The sequence below is a fragment of the Corythoichthys intestinalis genome, chromosome 7, assembly GCF_030265065.1.
Source record: "Corythoichthys intestinalis isolate RoL2023-P3 chromosome 7, ASM3026506v1, whole genome shotgun sequence".
NCBI classification, from domain to species: domain Eukaryota; kingdom Metazoa; phylum Chordata; class Actinopteri; order Syngnathiformes; family Syngnathidae; genus Corythoichthys; species Corythoichthys intestinalis.
Window position 1 is genome coordinate 5,839,670 of NC_080401.1, and position 22,290 is coordinate 5,861,959.

The following is a 22,290-nucleotide window of genomic DNA, read 5'->3' on the forward strand; positions in this document are numbered from 1 at the left end:
ATCCCGATTAATCTCGATACTACACTTGAAGACAATTATTGCAGTATTTGTGTATCACTTTAAAAAAACAAACCAAAAAATGGACACAAAGTTTTTATGTCCATTTTTATTGATAGAAATATTTGTTTGATATAAATGTACTTCATATGTACTATAATAAATGTACATTTATTTCAATTTATTCCTGAAACCTCATTCCGGGCCCCAAGTAAAAATGGTGTTTTATGTTTGAGCAACATTTGGCTTTCATGATAACATTTTCTCTTTTTTAGTCCAAATCTGCTTGAAAGCAAGATTCTAAATACCCCATGCCTCCGTTTTTGCATTAAAAGCCAAAATAAGCCCGAATTTCAGATTTATGAGAGGACTTATCCAAGCAAATTGACCGGAAGTACCCCGTCCGCCATTGCTGAGGTGTGCCGCCATCATCAGATAATGTTACTGTTTACAATGACTGACACTGGGCTGCTATACTGTAGGTGCGTAAACACCTCAGTAATGGCAGCCAACAACTAGAGGGCGACGTACACAAATCTCAACTCGGATTAGTCTAATGTTGTTACTTCAGCAGACTGCAGGGCAATGCTGCTGCACACTGCCAACTACAGGACGGGGGTAGAAGTGCAGACACTGAATTGTTTATTTCCACCAAAAACACACATGTAAGGATTGATACAGACGGATTTTGCGAATTGCGTGACGTAATATCTTGAGACATATCAGATTCGATTCTTTTAAACACCCTTACACCCAAGCATCCAATTGGATTTAAATTTGAACTTGGATTTTGAAACCGAACTCAGCGTTACCAAAACTGTAGTTAGTAATAATTATTTTGTGATTTAACAAAGGGAGATCATATACTTTTTCACATAGGCCCAGATAGGTTTGTAACACATCCGAACTTCCTGCCCCCCTTGGTCAATTAAAGAAAACAAACAAATGGATTTTATATTTCCTCGGGTGGTTTCTCTCTGATATTAGAATTGGTTTAATGAACTGAAACTTTTGTGTGTTAGAAATACACATGTCAAGAAGGGGACAAATTAACTAACCCTTTTTTTACAGCACTGTATATGTAGACGCAATGGATTCAGCAGTAGAAATATGTTTATATCTGTACAATGAACGTGCATACAAAAAATGGAATTTCAACGCTTTAAATGCTATGTTTATGTAAAATGTATCAGGTGTCCAACTCCATCCTGCGCATGCGCGTAATAAGCTTAAACTTTTTTAACAAATAAAAAACTGAAAAGTGGGGCGTGCAATATTATTCGGCCCCTTTACTTTCAGTGCAGCAAACTCACTCCAGAAGTTCAGTGAGGATCTCTGAATGATCCAATGTTGTCCTAAATGACCAATGATGATAAATAGAATCCACCTGTGTGTAATCAAGTCTCCGTATAAATGCACCTGCTCTGTGATAGTCTCAGGGTTCTGTTTAAAGTGCAGAGAGCATTATGAAAGCCAAGGAACACACCAGGCAGGTCCGAGATACTGTTGTGGAGAAGTTTAAAGCCGGATTTGGATACAAAAAGATTTCCCAAGCTTTAAACATCTCAAGGAGCACTGTGCAAGCCATCATATTGAAATGGAAGGAGCATCAGACCACTGCAAATCTACCAAGACCCGGCCGTCCTTCCAAACTTTCTTCTCAAACAAGGAGAAAACTGATCAGAGATGCAGCCAAGAGGCCCATGATCACTCTAGATGAACTGCAGAGATCTACAGCTGAGGTGGGAGAGTCTGTCCATAGGACAACAATCAGTCGTACACTGTCCAAATCTGGCCTTTATGGAAGAGTGGCAAGAAGAAAGCCATTTCTCAAAGATATCCATAAAAAGTCTCGTTTAAAGTTTGCCACAAGCCACCTGGGAGACACACCAAACATGTGGAAGAAGGTGCTCTGGTCAGATGAAACCAAAATTGAACTTTTTGGCCACAATGCAAAACGATATGTTTGGCGTAAAAGCAACACAGCTCATCACCCTGAACACACCATCCCCACTGTCGAACATGGTGGTGGCAGCATCATGGTTTGGGCCTGCTTTTCTTCAGCAGGGACAGGGAAGATGGTTAAAATTGACGGGAAGATGGATGCAGCCAAATACAGGAACATTCTGGAAGAAAACCTGTTGGTATCTGCACAAGACCTGAGACTGGGACGGAGATTTATCTTCCAACAGGACAATAATCCAAAACATAAAGCCAAATCTACAATGGAACGGTTCAAAAATAAACGTATCCAGGTGTTAGAATGGCCAAGTCAAAGTCCAGACCTGAATCCAATCGAGAATCTGTGGAAAGAGCTGAAGACTGCTGTTCACAAACACTCTCCATCCAACCTCACTGAGCTCGAGCTGTTTTGCAAGGAAGAATGGGCAAGAATGTCTGTCTCTCGACGTGCAAAACTGATAGAAACATACCCCAAGCGACTTGCAGCTGTAATTGGAGCAAAAGGTGGCGCTACAAAGTATTAACGCAAGGGGGCCGACTAATATTGCACGCCCCACTTTTCAGTTTTTTATTTGTTAAAAAAGTTTAAATTATCCAATAAATTTTGTTCCACTTCACGATTGTGTCCCACTTGTTGTTGATTCTTGACAAAAAATTAAAATTTTATATCTTTATGTTTGAAGCCTGAAATGTGGCGAAAGGTTGCAAGGTTCAAGGGGGCGGAATACTTTTGCAAGGCACTGTAAAAACATCACTGCTCAACACACTGTTGACTTACTGTTGTGAAAGCATTTTAGAAAGTACGAGGCAGTTATTGAACTCCAATGATAATTTTATCTTGAATTATTGAGAATTCTTCATCCTAACCAGAATTATTGGGGGAAAATGTTATTTTTCTGTAAAATAGAAATAAGAACTTTTGTAAGAAGCTAATTATTTTTGGTGGATCCCAGGTGGACTCAATGGCGACTGGTGAAACAGAGAAAAGGGGACATTTTAACCTTCCACGCTACCTCAATTTGGCAAGGAGCCGCACCTCTGTAAGAAAGCGGTTCTGGCTGAATGATTGACTGACTTACAGTCTCTCCAGCTTTGTTGTTTCTGAAATGTTGAAATTTGAGGTTTTTGCATTGTTGTGTCAAAAGGAAGTCTTCAAGCGATGCAGGAAACAGAACTGCTACCGTGTTCCAAAAATGCCTGATTCCCAGGGCCAGTTCCCTGAGCCCCCAGCCCTGACAGGAGTCAAAACATCTCCAGCTTTAGAAACCAGGGACGCTGTATTTTTATTCATATTCATTTGTGTCCTCAGTGGTTCCAGGAAGTCAAGCAGGCCGCTGTAGCTCTTCCTCAAGTCGTGGCTGACTGTTATCCGGAGCTTGACCTGATGTTTAGGTTAGATGTAACGTCAGCCCTGTACTGTCACACACGAAGAGAACACACAGCTGGCAAAAGAGAAAAAGGGGACAGCGGAGATGTAAAGCAGACATGCACTTTTTGCATGTTTGTGTTTGTAGTCTTCCGGTATGTAGGTCTAGTTCTTTCCCATTTGCTCACCAAATGCACAAGTGTAGGAACACTTATTATACCAACAAGAACGACAAGTCCGTCTTATTCGTTAAGTCATGCCAAGGCAAGCAAAATTGACTTACCAAAACTGCTTGAAAAAGGACAGTTTGGGTATTTTCAACCCAAATTGTCTTTATAAACCAGACATATTGACATCAAGGGTCTTCAAAAATAAAGCAAAAATTAAAAACAAAGCTCACATGTGGGTGTTGCTATGTCATTTCTACATCAGACCAGAGGTGGGTAGAGTAGCTAAAGGTTTTACTCAAGTAAGAGTAGTGTTACATCTAAATATTACTCAAGTAAAAGTATTCATCCAAAAATTAACTCAGTTACAAGTCAAAAAGTATTTGTTGAAAAGGATACTCAAGTAATGGTAACATTGTGAGTAACTGGTTACAATATCAGATTTTTTAAAAATACTGTTTTGTTTTGCTTTTTTTTCCTCAGCACAGCTTAATCTATTTGAACTGTTGCATGACCACATTAGGCCAAAAAATGACACAAAAATAATCGAATTTAGACCAAAACAACACTATAAAACATCACCTTTCCAAAAGCATGAGTGCCTTCTCGTGGAGAAAAAACATTGTTACCTCTGATTGGAATGATGGAGTCATGTTGTTATTGTTGCAACGTCTCATTGGTGAAACTGAGACAGCAACTGTGGCATCTCTGGCAAAAGTAAAATCAGTATGTGGAATAAAGAAACCAGAGTAACAGAGTAATAGTAGTGTTTCTTCTTCACAAATCTATTCAAGTAAACGTAAAAAGTATGGCATGGTAAATCTACTCTAAGAAGTACATTTTTTCTCAAAAAGTTAGTCAAGTAGATATAACAGTAAATTTAACGTGTTACTACCCACATCTGCACCAGACATAAGCTTTTTAAGAAGTTCTCTTTCTTGTCTGTTGGCAAATGTGAGTTGATCCTTTTGGGTTTGTTTTTTGTCAGCTTCGGTTTTCATTCTGCAACTCCCATGTATGCCATTTTAACCGAGTGACTTTCTTGTATTTGAGACGTCGACTTAACTCTTGTGAGCTGGAACTGTCATCGCTGTTCTTTTATAGTCGTTTTAGGCTTGCCAACCACTCCCAAGATGGTTCACCACTGTTGCCAGTGTTCTGCTTTTGTGGGTAATGGTTCTGACCAGGAAATAGGCTTTTGCTGGTGGATAGATTTAATTTTGTTTCTTGGGCCCGTGGTTTTATAAGTTTCTGTTTTAGGTGATGTGGTCCTCTTCACATTGTTTGACAAGTTCTATTGAAGTTATTTCTTGATTCAAGAAATCTGGCAGTAATGAGGTGTGACCTGAGGGAGAGGACTGTTTTGCAAAACCTGTGGTCAATTAAAGTTAGCTAATGATTTTAGAGCATCGATTATTTTTTTTCAAATAGGGTAACTGGTTTAGGGGTCTTTCAATTACTGGTCAAAATCGGCAGTAAAACAGGGGTGCCAAACAAAGAGGCCATGTGAAAAACCAGAACGAAACGATGCAACATTTAGAGTTCAGGAACATTTTGAGAATGAATATAATAATGTACAATATATAATAGAGTTAATTTCTGGAGATTCATTAATAAATTTAATAAAAAGTCCAATACTATACTTTCTATTTCCACATACATGTAACTACAAGTTTTGTGCCTTTAAATACAGTTACGGTGATCAGGAATTATACAGACATGTAGACAGTGACATGTCAACTACAGCCACATTTTCTAAATAAACCACAGCTTGTTTTGTCAAATAATCAATAAAAAGTGACGATTTAAAGATTTTCCTAATGTCCTTCTATTTCTTTGCATTATTTATTGTTACGAATGCTTTAATTTTACTGTTCAAGGTTTTCCCTTTCTTTATTTTATTGTCACTTGACAATGAATCGCTGCCTTACTTTGTCACCCTTAGAGGCTCTGCAAATATGACACATTATCCAAATAACAGTAGTGATAATAACATTAAATTTCAGACTCTAATATAGCCTGTTGGATCAAACATGCCAAAAGTTTGGACACACCTTCTCATTTGTGTGTTCTCTTTATTTTCATGAATATTTACATTGTAAATTCTCACTGAAGGTAATAAAACTATGAATAAAAATGTGTGGAATTATGTCCTTTGCAAAAAAAGGTGAAATAACTAAAAATATGTAATATTCTAGTATCTTCGAATTAGCCACCCTTTGCTCTGATTTCTATTTTGCGCACTCTTGCCATCCTCTTGATGAGCTTCAAGAGTGAGTCACTTAAAAAAAATTTTGACCTCAGGTATGCCTTTTCAGGGTTAATTAGTGGAGTTTATTGCTTTATCATTGATGTTGGGACCATCATTTGTGTTGCATTGAATGAGGTGTGTCCAAACTTTTGGCCTGTATTGGAGGTGTTTCTGGTTTTGAGAGCTTGCAGCCTTGAGTCTCCTCACAGGTAAAGTACATGTAGTGTTCATGTTGTATGTAGAAAACCGCTTAGTCTTTCTAAATTCTGCCTCTTCCTCTTTGATGAATTTGTTTTATTTTGGTCTACTCTTGAAACACATCAGAGGATGAGAGCGTTGTTCAGATGATTATAACTAGAGGCTAAATTGGTTTTGTTTTGAGAAGATAATCTCCGTAATGATTGACATTTGACAGATTAGTGTGGTTGAGTTTTCAATACTTGCAACACTTTTTATACACAAAAAATACACTACTGTCATAATAGTAAGGCTTTAACTTCCAGACTGTCAAAGCTTCTGGCTAACCAACCGGACATTGTAGTGGTGGACATAGAGCATAAGAGAGTGATGGTGATAGATATGTCAATAACAGATGACGCCACCATCAGGAAGAAGGAACAAGAGAAAGTGGAGAAGTACGAAGGGCTGAAAAGGGCTGGAAAGTTAAGTTTAGCGTGGTTCCCATAGTAATTGGAGCACTCGTAGCAGTAATTCTCAAAGAGTGGCTCCAGCAGGTCACAGGAACATTTCAAGCCTCAGTCTATAAGAGTACGGTCCTAGGAACTGCTAAGATATTATAAGATGTGAATCTGCGGGACCCTAACTGTATTTTGGCCGTGTCATGTACACTAGTCACATCGTCCTTGTTTTGTCCTAATTTTTTTCTGTGACCGCCCACCCGCAGCCCATCACTTTCTGTTTGCCAAGAAGTAAGGGCCAGAAACATCTACACTGATTAAAAAATGCCATGTGTGAATGGTATGTTTTTGGAATACTTTAGTCTCTGCCTTGAGGCTTCTGTCTGACAGAATGGGCCCATATATTTATTTGGAGAGCTCTACCCCCATCTCTTTGCTGGCCTCTTGCTCTCTGAAAGCTTTGCTCAGTCTGTACTGTAGTGGAAGGGAAGACAGAGACCAGAGGAATCAGTGGATGGTTCCCCCTCTGTTTCTGTATTTTAACCTCTTTTTTTTTTTAAATGTCTTATGCATATCTGAATCACTTCACAAGTATGTGGAAGGTCTCCTTGCCCAATTCTCCTCCCCTTTGTCAATAAACCCACAGTGCAGCTCTCAGCACCCTGCAGCCCAGTACTGCACATAATTTATTTATTCACTGGGTTTGCCACAGCACTTACTTGCCCTTGTTCTTTCTTCATTCCTCTTTTCAAATTTCCGTTTTACCAAATGATTCATATGAGTTATCCAAGAATGTCGTCTTCACTTGACTTTTTTTTTTTTTTTTTTTTTTTTGCATCATTGCCTCCAATTCTGTTTTTATAAATATTTTACTTACTTACATGTTGAAGTATTTATAGTTTTATTATTTTGTATTAGGTATACACTAGTGTTGCACCGATACCATTTTTTGGCCCTGATATCGATACCTGGCTGTGCAGCATTGGCCGATACTGATGCCATACCGATACCATCTTGTTTGAAGTTATATACAGTACATATGTATATATATATATATATATATATATATATATATACATACACACAGAGTGAATCCTGTAGAACCTTTTATTGCATACCTGATGTGGGTGACAAATTAGTTAAATAAACCTTTGGTTCTCAAAAGCCAAACTAGTGCTAAATTTGTAAAATTAAAACGTGTAATACTAGCCCAACAGTAAGAAAGTAAAAATACAATGAATGATCGGAGTGGGAACCTCAGGGCACCTCACGATACGATACGATTCACGATACAAGGCTCACGATAACGATTATCTCACAATATTACGATACATCAATTATCGATATATTGGTCAGAAATTTGATACATGATATTCCACAATACAATTGTTGAAACGAAAAAAAAAAAGATATTTCAAAATAGAAAAAATACTGTTTAAATCCTTTATTAAACAGTGACACCTTTTCTGTGCAACATTGCTGTAATATATAAATCTACTGCAAATTGTGTACCTGCACATATAGAGGAAACAAACCACAACCTGATGACAAGTGATATCACTTGGAGAGATCAGTATGAATGGCACCCTTAATTTCCTTCAAGTTTTAAATCTTAAAAAAAAAAAAAAAACAGTTCTGTAGGTGTCAGTCAGCAGTTGAGCTTGGAGTGGGGCAATGATAAAATTGGAGAGTCTTTTCTTCGTATATGACCTTTGTTGTCAAAAGCATTGGTTTGAGCACTTCCACCATCTGCTTCAGCATTTGAGATGTCGGACTCAGTCACATTCTTCCTCACCTAAAAAAACAACAACTAAACTAGGCCTGCAAGCAGGACTGAACGGGCCCTTGCAATCTAGCGCAACTAGGACGCACGCAACTCGAACAGTGTGCAGGGCAGGGTGGTGCCAGATCGTCCTCTCTAATCATCTCATTAGAACCTAACATGCTCGAACGTTGCCTCTTTACATTCACACACCTAAGAGATAAAAACCCCTATTGGGCAGAGTACTACAAAAAAGGAGCGAATAAAGGGTTGTCACGGCAACAGACAGAGACATGTGGACATGGACCGTAAAATAAATATTTCAAAAGGTGTTGAAACTATAATGACCAACCTGAAAAGAACTGGACATATATTAGAAAAATGAGTGACTTTCTATTGCCACTAGTTGGCGCTGTAGGGTTGAGCAAATGACCCCTACAGGACCCTTCAGAGTATAACTCAACAAGCACGAGATGTTTGGCGCAGATATGTTGTAGAAGTTATGACTGTTCAAAACTTGTGGTGAGACGAAATGGCTTCAGTCATTTTGACTTCTCCTGTTGGACTGTTCTGCTTCAACCAAACCTCAGTATTTTTCATCAGGCACCTGAACACGTCTTATGGCTCCCCTGATGCAGGTTTCAGGTGAATATATATTTTTTCCTTGGAGGAGGAGCCTATTTAGTAAAAAAAAGGCATTTCCTGTTCCCAATAGGGGGCGCTTGGCCTAATGGGTAATTTTTCAATGCACTCGTGTTAAGGGTGGGATCCCGCACATACATGCCAGATATGAAAAAGATTGAACGTTGTGTCAAGGAGCTATTAGTCTTTTACTGAATTTGTCATTTTGCCGAAAAAAATGGCCGACTTAGGTCCACGCCCAGGTCAGACCCGTGAATAAAAACACACCATTTAGATCTCTTATGTCTCCTGAATAGTCTCACCAATTTTGAAGATGATCCAACTAACTTCCTCTGTGACAAGGTCTCAAATGTGCACCCTGTTAATTGATAAAAATTTCACATTTGATCAAAATACTCAATTTCCTGTTGGGTTTGGAATATGGGTTCAAGAGACTTTTTGGAGCAGTTTTGCACAAGGTATCGACTCCCCAAATTTCATTTCTCTACGTTAAAAAAACCTAATAGGAAACGGCTTTTTGAAAAATTCAAGGGGGCGCCACTGAGCCCTTTTGTTACATTTTTTTGTAACGTCGCAAGATTATCCAAATACACGCAAAGCCGCATATACAGTATGTGCAAAATTTGGTGAGTTTTCGTGCATGTTCAGGCCTCCAAATGTAAACTCTACTACAAATGGCTAAAAATTTCACATTCGATCCAAAATACCCGATTTTCTGTTGGATTTGGAAAATGGGTGCAAGAGACTTTTTGGAGCAGTTTTGCATAAGGTATGGACTCCCCAAATTTCATTGCTCTACGTTGAAAAAACCCAATAGGAAAGGCCTTTTTTAAAACTCCTTTCTGTCGCCACTAGTTGGCACTGTAGAGTTGATGCAAATGACCCCTACAAGACCCTTCAGGGTATGGCTCTCAACAAGCAAGGGAAGTTTGGCGCAGATATGTTGTATATCTGCTGAGTTATGACTGTTCAAAGTTTTGTGCATGACAAATTGTTGACGGTCATTTTCACTTTCCTGTTTGGACCCCTCCGCCTCAACGAAACCTCAATATATTTCATCAGGCACCTGAACACAGGTCTTAAGGCTTCCCTGATGCAGGTTTGAGGTCAACAGATTTTTTTCCCTTGGAGGAGGAACCTGTCTCGTAAAAAAAGGCATTTTCTGTTCTCATTAGGGGGCGCTAGGCCTAATGGGTAATATTTCAATGCACTCGTGTTAAGGGTGGGATACCGCACATACATGCCAGATATGAAAAAGATTGAAAGTTGTGTCAAGGAACTATTAGTCATTTACTGAATTTGTCATTTTGCTGAAAAAATGGCCGACTTTGGCACCACGCCCAGGTCAGACCCTTGAATGAAAACGCACCATTTTAAAAACTTAAGATCTCATATGTCTCCTGAACAGTCTCACCAATTTTGAAGATGATCCAACTAACTCCCTCGGCGTAAAGGTCTCAAATGTGCACCCTGTAAATCGATAAAAATTTCATATTTGATCCAAAATAACCGATTTCCTGTTGGGTTTGGAATATGGGTGTAAATGCTTTTTTGGAGCGGTTTTGGACAAGGTATAGACCCCCCAAATTTCATTGCTCTACGTTGACAGACCCTAATGTTATAGGCCAATTTTAAAATTTCAAGGGGGCGCCACTGAGCCATTTTGTTACATTTTTTTTTCAACGTTGCAAAATTATCGAAATTTACAATTTTTCCTCACGTATGTGCAAATTTTGGTGACTTTTCGTGCATGTTTAGGCCTCCAAATTGGCCGTTTTCATTTGCCCTGGGGGGAAAAAAAAAAAAAAAAAATCCTTTGCAAAACAATAGGGCCTTCGCACGCTTAGTGCTCGGGCCCTAATAAAACAAAAAATATTAGCCACTTAATAGCTTTTGAGTTGAAATCCTGATTTTTTTGTTTTGGAAGTATTGAGTGACTTAAAATATGAATTGAATGTATATAAATAAAAAATGCAATAATTACCTATTTTGAATATATAGGCTATATTAATGATCATGCACATCACCTTATATATCTTGGAAGCTATTCAAGCCATTTTAATAGCTTATTGTATCAAAATGGCAGTAATAACAGTTTGTGTAGTAAACTAGATGGAAAGTGGTTCTCAAATAATATCAACAAAATCAGTAAATTCATGTAGGCTTATTCAATATTCATTATCATCCAGTTTAAGGCCCTGGTTTATTTTATATCATTCAACACCAAATGTTATCAAAATAATACATGTAAATTAAAAACTCAATTACATTGCAAAACCTTCTTACGCCGGTAACACACCAGCAACGTCAACGTCGCATCAACGATCCCGCCGCAATAACGCACCAGTGACGCTCGGCGTTAATTTCCATAGGACGTGTTTCACGAGCAGCGCATCTGTGGAGTGGCTCGATCGGTCCACGCGAGGATTGCAAGATCGCGCGAGAATAGCGGGTATTTAAAGGTAATAAAAGAACAACACTTTGCCTTTCAGACCCCGCGTATTGGCCAGCTTTCTTTTTGAAAGAAAGAAGAAAAAAGAAGTCATGTGCTAAAGCAAAAAGCAATCCCAATGACAAAGATTTTAACATGTATTTTACAAATTAAATGCCTCAATCATTTTTTTCCTTATGAAACATTTTTCTAAGCTTTATTGATGTTTTTTCTCAAGTTAAAGCACCACGCAGAAATTAATATAATTGTGTAGCAGGATTTGTGTATTATTCGTATTAATTACAGGTGTTTTAGCTCATTTTAATTTATTTTATTTATATTGTAAGTTATGATTGCATATTATTTTGAAAATCAACCGGATCCACAGTATTTTTACACGAGTGACTTCCGGCCTGCCCGATCCTACCTAGTCGTATTGACGCAGGGGGGGCCACGTCTCGTGTCAAAAAACAAACTCTGCTGTTCTTTTCGCGTGCGTCGCGTTTAGCGCTTCTGGGACGCGTCTAACACGCGGACGCACTGCGACTGGTGTGCATTGGCTGATTGACTTTAACGGCCGCGTTCCGAAGCGTAATCGCGGCGAGATTGTTGACGCGACGTTCACGTTGCTGGTGTGTTACCGGCGTTACCTCAAGTGATGAAAGCGAAGCAGTGAAGAAATCCTGTGTCTACTTCGTCACCAGCTGCCAGTGAACCTGATGTTTGTTAGACAATTCTTGCATACAGCAAAGTCCTTGTTCACCTTACTTCCTTTCTTGTTGGTGTAAAATCTAAAGTGTGTCCACATTTGTGATTTTTAGCAATATTTTTCTCACTTTTTCCTCCACCGTTCTCACGAAGCTTTTTCATTTTTTTCAACCCACTTGGAGCTTCCTCTCTTCTTCTCTAGATGACTTGAGCGCACTTTACATTCACCGCCACTCTTGAGCGCTCCTAGTGGACCGCCAAGGAATTGCTCAACAAACATTGAGCAGTTTACAACATTCATACTACCATGCATGGCCAATATGTCAAATAAAAGTATCGATACTTGGCGGGAGCATATCGTTAATCGATCGGGTTGCAAAATATCGCGATATATTGCTGTATCGAGATATTGTCACACTTTTAATGAATGAATAATGAATAAACGTTTTTAAACCCTGAGTTTTGGCTCAAAGGCCAAACAGTGCAACCTTCATGAAATTATAACTAATAATAATTGACCACAACATCTTGTCTCTCTATTAACCTCCCTCTCTGTGCACCAGCAGCAACACACACTTAGCCACTTAGCTTAGCTTACTTTGCTTACTTCTACAGCACTTTTGAATAGGCTTGCCACCTGTCCTTTGAAATAAGGAATCATTCCGAATTGGGAGTTAAAAGTTGCGTTCTGTATTGAACCAATATGGAATACATATAAATAGATACATTTCTACGCATTTAAGGAGTTTTGGGGATGTCCCTGTTTTTTGTCGCCTGTACGGCTTTGGGCGCGAGTGGGGTGTCCCTTATTTCTATTTCTGGGAAAGGTGGCAACCCTACTTTTGAAACAGGTCTCAAATTACTGCGCCATTTCCTTTCGGTAAAAGACAATAAAAGTAAAGTAGACGAGATAAATTGACCGGGGTTGAACGGTGAACGGAATCGGCGCCCTCTTTATTGGTACTCACCGATACCGCCATTTCGGGCTGGATCGGCCCTCCCCATCTTTAGTATACACTACAAAACTTCTGTTAATCAATTTGGTTTGGTGAATTGATCAGCTAGCTCAGATGTAAGGTCATGCCTGTGTGGGAACTTATGCACGAAGGGGACTCATTTATCATAATAAATTAAGTGGAGTCTGTATGTCGCTGCCATTTACACTTGGCTTCAGCTTATTTGTTTAATCTTTAAACTTCTTAAAATGTTTTTTAAACTTATTTGTGATTTATTCTTCCCGTTTCAGATATTATATTTTTTCTTGATTCATTATCTACGTCCTTTTAAAACACAGTTATTATTTGTATTATATTATTATATATTCTGTATGTGTTCCAGCTATCCACCAGAGGCAGGATTCGGACGGTACTGAAAGAGTGGAGGGATCAATGACCCAACGCCTGGAAGTCATACTCAACAGTAGGCATTTTGTGCAAATACAGAAAAAAACCTACTCATTTAAGTGTGTCTTTCATTGAATTAATGTATAGTACATTGCTGTTCTTGAACACCTTTTTAATTTTCGTCTCACGCCTTTGGACTAAAATAATTACTAGTAATATTTTCGTCCTTTCAAAATACGTTAGCCTTTGTCAAGTTTTCGTCATCAAATGCACAAAAAGTTTTTGTGTAGTTTTAATGTTGTTTGTCAAAATTCAGAGGTTTTAGTCTTAAAAAAAAATAAAGGTTTCCAACAATTTTGAATAAACATTGACAGATTAGTACACATTTTACACAGTTCAAATACAGACCAAAGCACGTGCTGCGTAATGAAAAATGTCCAAATGTTCTTCTCGTAACATTCATTCATTTATTCTGTAGTTAGGGGCGTGAACAAGCTAAAATATTAGCCTGGACTCTGCGCTCCAGTTCCACAAATAATGCGGAAAATAAATATTAAAATTATAGCTGAATATTTACTGAATGAAATTGTATATTTATGATATCTTAAAATGACTCGTTAAAACTTAACACCTTAATACCATATATCCTCGCACTCGTCGCTGCTGTTGTTAATCACCACTCAAAAGTTACGGGTCGGGTGGTGTCACATGCGTGACGGCTAGGATGCAAGCTGACAAACCACTCGTACAATAAGAAAGTGTCACGCAACTGTGAAGAAATGACAGAAACTATGTAGCATTTTGGTCTCGTCAGATGAAAACTGGCAATCATCTCGTTAAGTAACAGTCATCAAAACCCGTTTTTAGATTGGTGCATCATCGTCATGAAACAAATGTTCCACAACCAAATATTTGCGTTATCATCATTAACGAAAACAACACCATTACTTAAGTAGCTTCCCAAACTATTTTCACACTAACACTATCTTTGCTTCTGGCTGATTCACAGGAGCAAGTGACACAGCAGATACACTTTTCCAAGAGGTTTTGGGACGGAAAGACAAAGCTGACTCCACACGCAATGCACTCAATGTCCTTCAACGTTTCAAGTTTCTTTTCAACCTGCCGCTTAACATTGAACGCAACATCCAGAAGGTACACTGAACTGGAAAAACTGCAGTGTTGAATGTAAAGTGGGGCAAATAAGTATTTAGTCAACCACCAATTGTGCAAGTTGTCCTGCTTGAAAAGATTTAGAGAGGCCTGTAATTGTCAACATGGGTAAACCTCAACAATGAGAGACAGAATGTGGAAAAAAAAAAAAACAGAATCACATTGTTTGATTTTTAAAACATTTATCTCCAAATTAGAGTGAAAAATAAGTATTTGGTCACCTACAAACAAGCAAGATTTCTGGCTGTCAAAGAGGTCTAACTTCTTCTAACGAGGTCTAACGAGGCTCCACTCGTTACCTGTATTAATGGCACCTGTTTTAACTCATTATTGGTATAAAAGACACCTGTCCACAATTTCAGTCAGTCACAAACCAAACTCCACTATGGCCAAGACCAAAGAGCTGTCGAAGGACACCAGAGACAAGATTCTAGACCTGCACCAGGCTGGGAAGACTGAATCTGCAATAGGTAAAACGCTTGGTGTAAAGAAATCAACTGTGGGAGCAATTATTAGAAAATGAAAGACATACAAGACCACTGATAATCTCCCTCGATCTGGGGCTCCATGCAAGATCTCACCTCGTGGCGTCAAAATGATAACAAGAACGGTGAGCAAAAATCCCAGAACCACAAGGGGGACCTAGTGAATGAACTACAGAGAGTTGGGACCACAGTAACAAAGGCTACTATCAGTAACACAATGCGCCGCCAGGGACTCAAATCCTGCACTGCCAGACGTGTCCCCCTGTTGAAGCCAGTACACGTCCAGGTCCATCTGCAGTTTGCTAGAGAGCATTTGGATGATCCTAAAGAGGACTGGGAGAATGTGTTATGGTCAGATGAAACCAAAATAGAACTTTTTGGTAGAAACACAGGTTCTAGTGTTTGGAGGAAAAAGAATACTGAATTGCATCCGAAGAACACCATACCCACTGTGAAGCATGGGGGTGGAAACATCATGCTTTGGGGCAGTTTTTCTGCAAAGGGACCAGGACGACTAATCTGTGTAAAGGAAAGAATGACTGGGGCCATGTATCGAGAGATTTTGAGTGAAAATCTCCTTCTATCAGCAAGGGCATTGAAGATGAGACGTGGCTGCGTCTTTCAGCATGACAATGATCCCAAATATACAGCCAGGGCAACAAAGGAGTGGCTCCATAAGAAGCTTTTCAAGGTCCTGGAGTGGCCTAGCCAGTCTCCAGATCTCAACCCCATAGAAAATCTGTGGATGGAGTGGAAAGTCAGTATTGCCCAACGACAGCCCCAAAACATCACTGCTCTAGAGGAGATCTGCATGGAGGAATGGGCCAAAATACCAGCAACAGTGTGTGAAAAGCTTGTGAAGAGTTACAGAAAACGTTTGGCCTCTGTTATTGCCAACAAAGGGTACATAACAAAGTATTGAGATGAACTTTTGGTATTGATTAAATACTTATTTTCCACCATGATTTGCAAATAAATTCTTTAAAAATCAAACAATGTGATTTTCTTTTTTTTCCACATTCTGTCTCTCATGGTTGAGATTTACCCATGTTGACAATTACAGGCCTCTCTAATATTTTCAAGTGGGAGAACACAACTGACAGTTGACTAAATACTTATTTGCCCCACTGTAATTCAAAATTTTAATGCAACCAACTTTAGTGCCAGTGCATCTACGAAAAACGTTAATTTTACTTAAATTATGTACAGTATACGCTGTTTAATAATTTTAACTTATTTATCAGTCATTAGTTAGTTATTTTTCATTCAGTACATTCTTAGGACTGTGTAATAACTAATGAACAATGTGAACGTAATGAGTGGCTCCACAATGTAGAGTTGGGTTCAAAACTGTGTTTACAGGGGGATTACGATGTGGTGATAAATGACTACGAGAAGGCAAAATCTCTTTTTGGCAATACAGAGGTCCCTGTTTTTAAAAAAGGTAAGCTCGTATGCCGCCAGTTGTGTCATCCCCAGAAAAAATGGAATGATCTTCTTTTTCTGCTTTGTAGTCTATGCAGAGGTTGAGACGAGGATCAAGGCTCTCAGGAGTCTACTTCTAGAAAAATTGCTGCACACTCCCTCAACACTGCATGATCAGAAGAGATATATCAGGTTTTCTGGCTTTTTCATACTATGTCACATTAGTGCACATCAGGGCTGTCCCAAACAACTATTATTCTCTCGATTAGTCAGCAGACTTTTTTTTTTCAACAATTAGTCGACTAATTTATTATTATTATTTTTTTTTTTATTTTATTTTTACAAATCAAGCAATTAAGTTTTTTTTACACTTATTAATTCACAAAAACATTTTGGAACACTTAAATTCTTTTTTTTAAAGTACAAATAAACACGTAAATAACAATAATAAATCTTAAATGAACAATGAGGTCAAATGCCGATAGCATTAACTACAGCAAAAGAATGGAATGTTAACTTTCCAACATGATTCAAAACAATTACAAAAAAATATAAATTACCTAGAATTAATATGATAGTATACTGCTGTCATGGAAGCTGTCATAAAAGCCAGAGGTAGTGCTACAAAATACTAGAGATGTGTTTTGATTGTTATTTCTTTGTTTGTTTCTCATGATTCCATATTTTTTTCCTGAGAATGGAGTGATTCCATATATAGTTCCCTGCACTTGCTCTATAAAAGTAACATTTGCTGACCACCACAATGTTTTTTATTCATTTCTTTTAGTGTTTCTGAATGACGTAAGAGTTGCACTTTTGAACTAATTCATTATTTTTTCAAGCTTTTTATCTGAGTTTGTTCTACATGATAAAATGTCTGAGTGAGTGTTCGTCCGAGACTGGTGATTCCATACTTTTTGCTAGGGGTTGTAGATGATTTCTTTAATACGCTTTGTTTGATTTATTCATTTATGATGTTAGATCCAAAAATGCTTCATTTTTCTGTGTTACCTCAGAAAAAGCATTTATATTTATCGTAATTTTTGGACTATAAGCAACTTTGAACCCTGCGGTTTATAGTGCAGAGCAGCTGTTTAATGGCTTTTTACAGGTTTTTTGGCTACCTGTCTTTTTGTGTAAATATCCCACAGTACAATTTGGATAACTCTTGTTTATAGTCCAGTGCAGCTTTTACAGTATATATGAACAAAAACAGTTTTGTTGTAAAATTTGGTGTGTGTGTCTTAGAGTCAGGCACACCTTATAGTCGAAAAATTACGCTAATGTAATTTTACAACAACAAATTCAAAATTGGATTTAGGTTTTTAGGTTTTTTAGGTGACTGGTCTGGTTACTTCATGACATTAATATTGTTGGTCAGGATCCTATACTGTTACACAACATTCAGTTCTGGTTGTCAAAATTCCTCGGGTACTAAAAATTAGTCGGATACTTTTGATTGATTGGGTTAACCCGTGGAGATCAAATATTTTTTTCTGTTCAAGTTGACTCATAGTGCAGCTAAGTTGTTCATGTTTGCAGCATATTGCCAAAAATAGGACTCAATACCTGTGACATTGATTGTGACACATAAAACAATATGACCTATGAAATTTAATGGTACATATCTACTCCTATGAATATTAATTCTTTCATACATTTTTGTCTCCTTGTGAAGATACCTGTCTGACCTGCATGCTCCAGGTGATCCAGCATGGCAGTGCATCTACGCTCAGCACAAATGGATACTCCAACTGATGCAAGACTGCAAAGATGAGTTTCTTGGTGGTCACAGAGGTAACTAACACACATTGTTGCCTTGCACATGTTAAAAAAAACAAAACAAAACACATTCAGGCAGCTGGAAGATGTCAGAGAGTCAGAAGTTAGGAGAAGTTAGCTGCCTCTAACGTACCAACCTTGGTCGACATCTCTACTCCATCGTCAACCTCCCTAGCCTGCCTGTTGGGCCCGGGGTCCATGTGTTTATTTTTCTTGAATGTATGAATAAGATAAAAGCGACTAAGCATGGTTGTAAGGTTTAAGTTTCAGGGCTTGACTTCCTCTATGTAGTCCATCTCGTGCAAATTCACATACAACGTCATAGATGGATTGAAACAATTACCCCCAACTAAAACTGCCAGCACAAAAATGTGGTTGTCCAGAAAGACCAGTGATTCACCAACCACACACATATGTACACTTCCACATGCACTATACTGCATTCAAAGCACTGGAGTAAAAATTGCAAGCGGATGGCTGCGCCAGTCAGTGCAATTGGAATATAAACATGCCTAATGCTAAGATAAATGAGGATTTCTGGGGTTCAGACAAACAGGAGGTTGCTTTACCCGTTACCTCTGCACCGGTAAATATGGTTATGTTTTTCGTGTGACGTAACCAATACACTTTATGTCAATGAAAAGAAGAAAGTGTTGAATTAATTTAAAGGCAACTTCTATGTTTAACCGTCCGTCATATTTATTTTCCATCCTGTTTTTTCTGTTGCCAGCACTCAAGCATTGGCACTACATATAGCGGTAGGCGTAGTTTTGCCTGTTAATTCTGTAGTGCTTTTAAAAATAGTGTGTGGCATTTTTGGTGATTTCATCAACCACATATATACGCTCAATTATGAGACTGTGAGCACCAAGTACTTCAAGCTTTATACCTTTATGAAGATATATGAAAATATCTCATTTAACTCATCAGACATTTTGAGGGAAAACTTTTTAGCTTTTTCTTTTGTTTAGTGCTGCAACAATTAATCGATTAATTAGAGTAATTCGATCAGAAAAAAGCTTCGAATTAAATTTTGCTGCTTCGAGTATCCGTTTAATTAGTGCCATTGTAATGGTTTGTTTTGAAAGTGTTTGCATTTAGCAACAGTGAATATTAGAGGCGTGCAAAATGTCCTATTCTTAGATAATTCGCGATTCGGCCGTGAAAGATTCGAGAATGATTCACAAACATCCAAATTCCGATTATTAAATTATTCCAGGTAAAGCAGACCTAAGACACAGTCAGCGCGGTCTTCGGGACGCAATGAGGAAAGGACCGAGAGTAAATATCATGTTCAACTCATGCCGCTAGATATAAAAAAGAAAACAATAATACCTGACTGCGGCCGACAGCTGTTTCAAACTATGCCCAGTTCCTAGTTGCTACAAACATATGGTCACATACGGCTATAGTAGATATGACATATATGTAGAACTAGATGCAAATCGACAGACGACGGCGGCGTTAGAACATGTAAAAAGAACTAGATGCAAAATGACAGACTTGCCGTTTAGTAGTTGCCGCGTTGTTAACAGCCGCCATCTTAAAGCAGTAGACTTCTCTAGAAAGCTCTGTTGTAGCGAACCTAATTAACGTTTTATCTAAAATACACCTAAATCAAGAAAATCTAAACTTGAGTCCATCTTTAAAAGATGAAACAGTTTAAAAACTCTGACATGTTGAAAGAAGGGAAATTATGGAATAACGGGAGCAATTTTAACAACTTTAACGGTTGATTCACAAAATTGATTGAATGTAGTTTAAAGCTGCTAATACAGAATGGGACGAGAGTATTTTATATACTGTTTTTAACTGTTAACTTGATACTGAAATATTAGTTTGGTTTAGCCTGAGAGGATTTTTGAACAATTTTGAAACTACTGTACAAAACATTAAAAACGCGGGGGGTGTGGGGGGGGGGTTAACATCAATAATCGATTTATAATCGAATCGGAGCCTCTGAATCGTAATCGAATCGTTAGGTGCCAATAGATTCCCACCTCTAGTGAATATGACATAACCCTCATTTAAAATAGCTGAATCCAGCTGCACCCTGTTAAGACCAACATAAGGTTAGTTTTTGTGTGAGCGAATGTTTTTCTTAATGCATTCGTAATTTACTTCATAGTTAAATTAAGCTGTTTTGTGGGAATATGTCTTTCAATGATTTGTTATGAGCATTTTAAAAAGAACAAAAAAACTTTAGCATTTTATAGCATTTAAGCTAGCAGACTTTTGCTATGCAAGTTAGCTAATTGTTCTTTTGTTGTACTTAGACACTCATTTATTTATTTATTTTATACCATTTGAGGCTAAGCGTGGGTATTTTAATTTGTTTTTAAATGAAAGTGCAATCCTGCATAGTTTGAAGAAACTTTTTTTATTTTATTTGCATTTAATGCACTTTTGAAAGTGCTATTTTAGCAAGCCTTTGTCTTATAATCTCCTACAATTTATTCTGCAACCATTAGATGTTCCTAATCCGATTACTCGATAATTCAAACTAACTAGCTGATAGATTAATCGACTACTGAAATAATCGATAGCTGCAGCCCTACTTTTGTTCATCTGTTGAATGACATGACCACAGACTAATTCCATTTGATTAAAAGTTCCGATCATGAAATCACAGCTCCACAGATGACAAATGACCATCATTAGCTATAATGTACACATTGGAATATTCTGACCCAATCAAGCCCATTCCTATCAAAATTCTATTCTGAACAAGAGGGGTTGTTTATGTCGATTTACAAACCGACAGGCGCGCATAAAAACGCTTACAGGGGTTAGGGTGCATGACATACAATTAGGCATGTGCCGGTATAAGATTTTGACAGTATGATAACCTTGAGCAAAAACACCACAGTTTCACGGTATAATGGTATTGCAATTACAGCTCTAAAATGTGTTATTTTGAGATGTATGGGTTAAAGAAAAATCCATTGAACAGGATTTTTAAAAAATTTCACAACATATTTGCAAATTGAATCATCAACATGAATATAAATATAATATAAAAATAAATAAAATGACAAAAATAACTGAAATATTTTAAATACAACTGAAATAAAAGGGTTTTGGTGGATTTTCTTGTGAGAGAAATCAACATGTGTCCCAAGAAGGTTGGTGCAGGCGGTGAAAAAAGGAAAAGGGTGTCGCTTACCATTGAAATTAAGAAGAAAATGATAGAAAAATATGAGCGTGGTGTGCGTGTGAGTGAACTGGCTTGGTAAGATGGCCGGTCTCCTCAAATATTTTTTTATCTCCATGAAAACAGTCGTAATTTTACCTGAAAACTGATAAGATTAACCCCTTCTTGCCAAATGTATCACATTTGATACTTAGAATTTCATGATTTTGAGACTATTTCAGAATTTCTAAATATCTTACCTCAAAAAAAAAAAATAATAATAATGGATGCAAGTCAACTCATGCATCTGCAGGTTCCATAAGCCCTCAAAAAATCGGATGCAAGTCAACTCATGCATCTGCAGGTTCCATAAGAAAAAAAAAGGATTTAGCAAGGGTTATAGATATTAGACCGCTTATTACACATATATTTTTTTTCTTTTTTACAAATTTGAAAAAAAAGGACAGAATAGGGCCACTAGTTTATTTTTTGATTGAAAATTTTATTAAAACGAAAACATTAAGAGGCGTTTTAATATAACATTTCTATAATTTGTACTAATATTCATCTTTTAAAAACTACAAGTCTTTCTATCCATGGATCACTTTAACAGAATGTTAATAATGTTAATGCCATCTTGTTGATTTATTGTTATAATAAACAAATACAGTCCTTATGTACCGTATGTTGAATGTATATATCCATCTTGTCTTATCTTTCCATTCCAACAATAATTTACAGAAAAATATGGCATATTTTATAGATGGTTTGAATTGCGATTAATTGCGATTAATTACGATTAATTAATTTTAAAGCTGTAATTAACGCGATTAAAAATTTTAATCGTTTGACAGCCCTAGTTTCTACACAAAATGTGTTTTAGGTTAAGAACACCCTGTAAATGCTTAACAAACTGTTAACAAATACTTCACAAATCAACAATAAATCATTTATCAACAGTTTACTAATGATCTATTAACTAGTAAAACGGATAATTATCATGAAGTCTTACCGATGTTTTTATT

The 22,290-nt window shown here is 37.5% G+C and overlaps 1 protein-coding gene across 2 annotated transcripts in view; it reads left to right on the forward strand.

Annotated features, from left to right (window-relative positions):
• The window catches only part of exoc2 (exocyst complex component 2), a 116,647-nt gene that overhangs the window by 27,594 nt on the left and 66,763 nt on the right, over positions 1-22,290 (forward strand). For both annotated transcript variants that reach the window (XM_057840893.1, XM_057840894.1), the window contains exons 7-11: positions 13,263-13,343; positions 14,277-14,422; positions 16,288-16,369; positions 16,440-16,542; positions 18,029-18,147. In XM_057840893.1, coding sequence (XP_057696876.1) covers positions 13,263-13,343; positions 14,277-14,422; positions 16,288-16,369; positions 16,440-16,542; positions 18,029-18,147 — 531 coding nt within the window. The remainder of the gene's footprint in view (positions 1-13,262; positions 13,344-14,276; positions 14,423-16,287; positions 16,370-16,439; positions 16,543-18,028; positions 18,148-22,290) is intronic.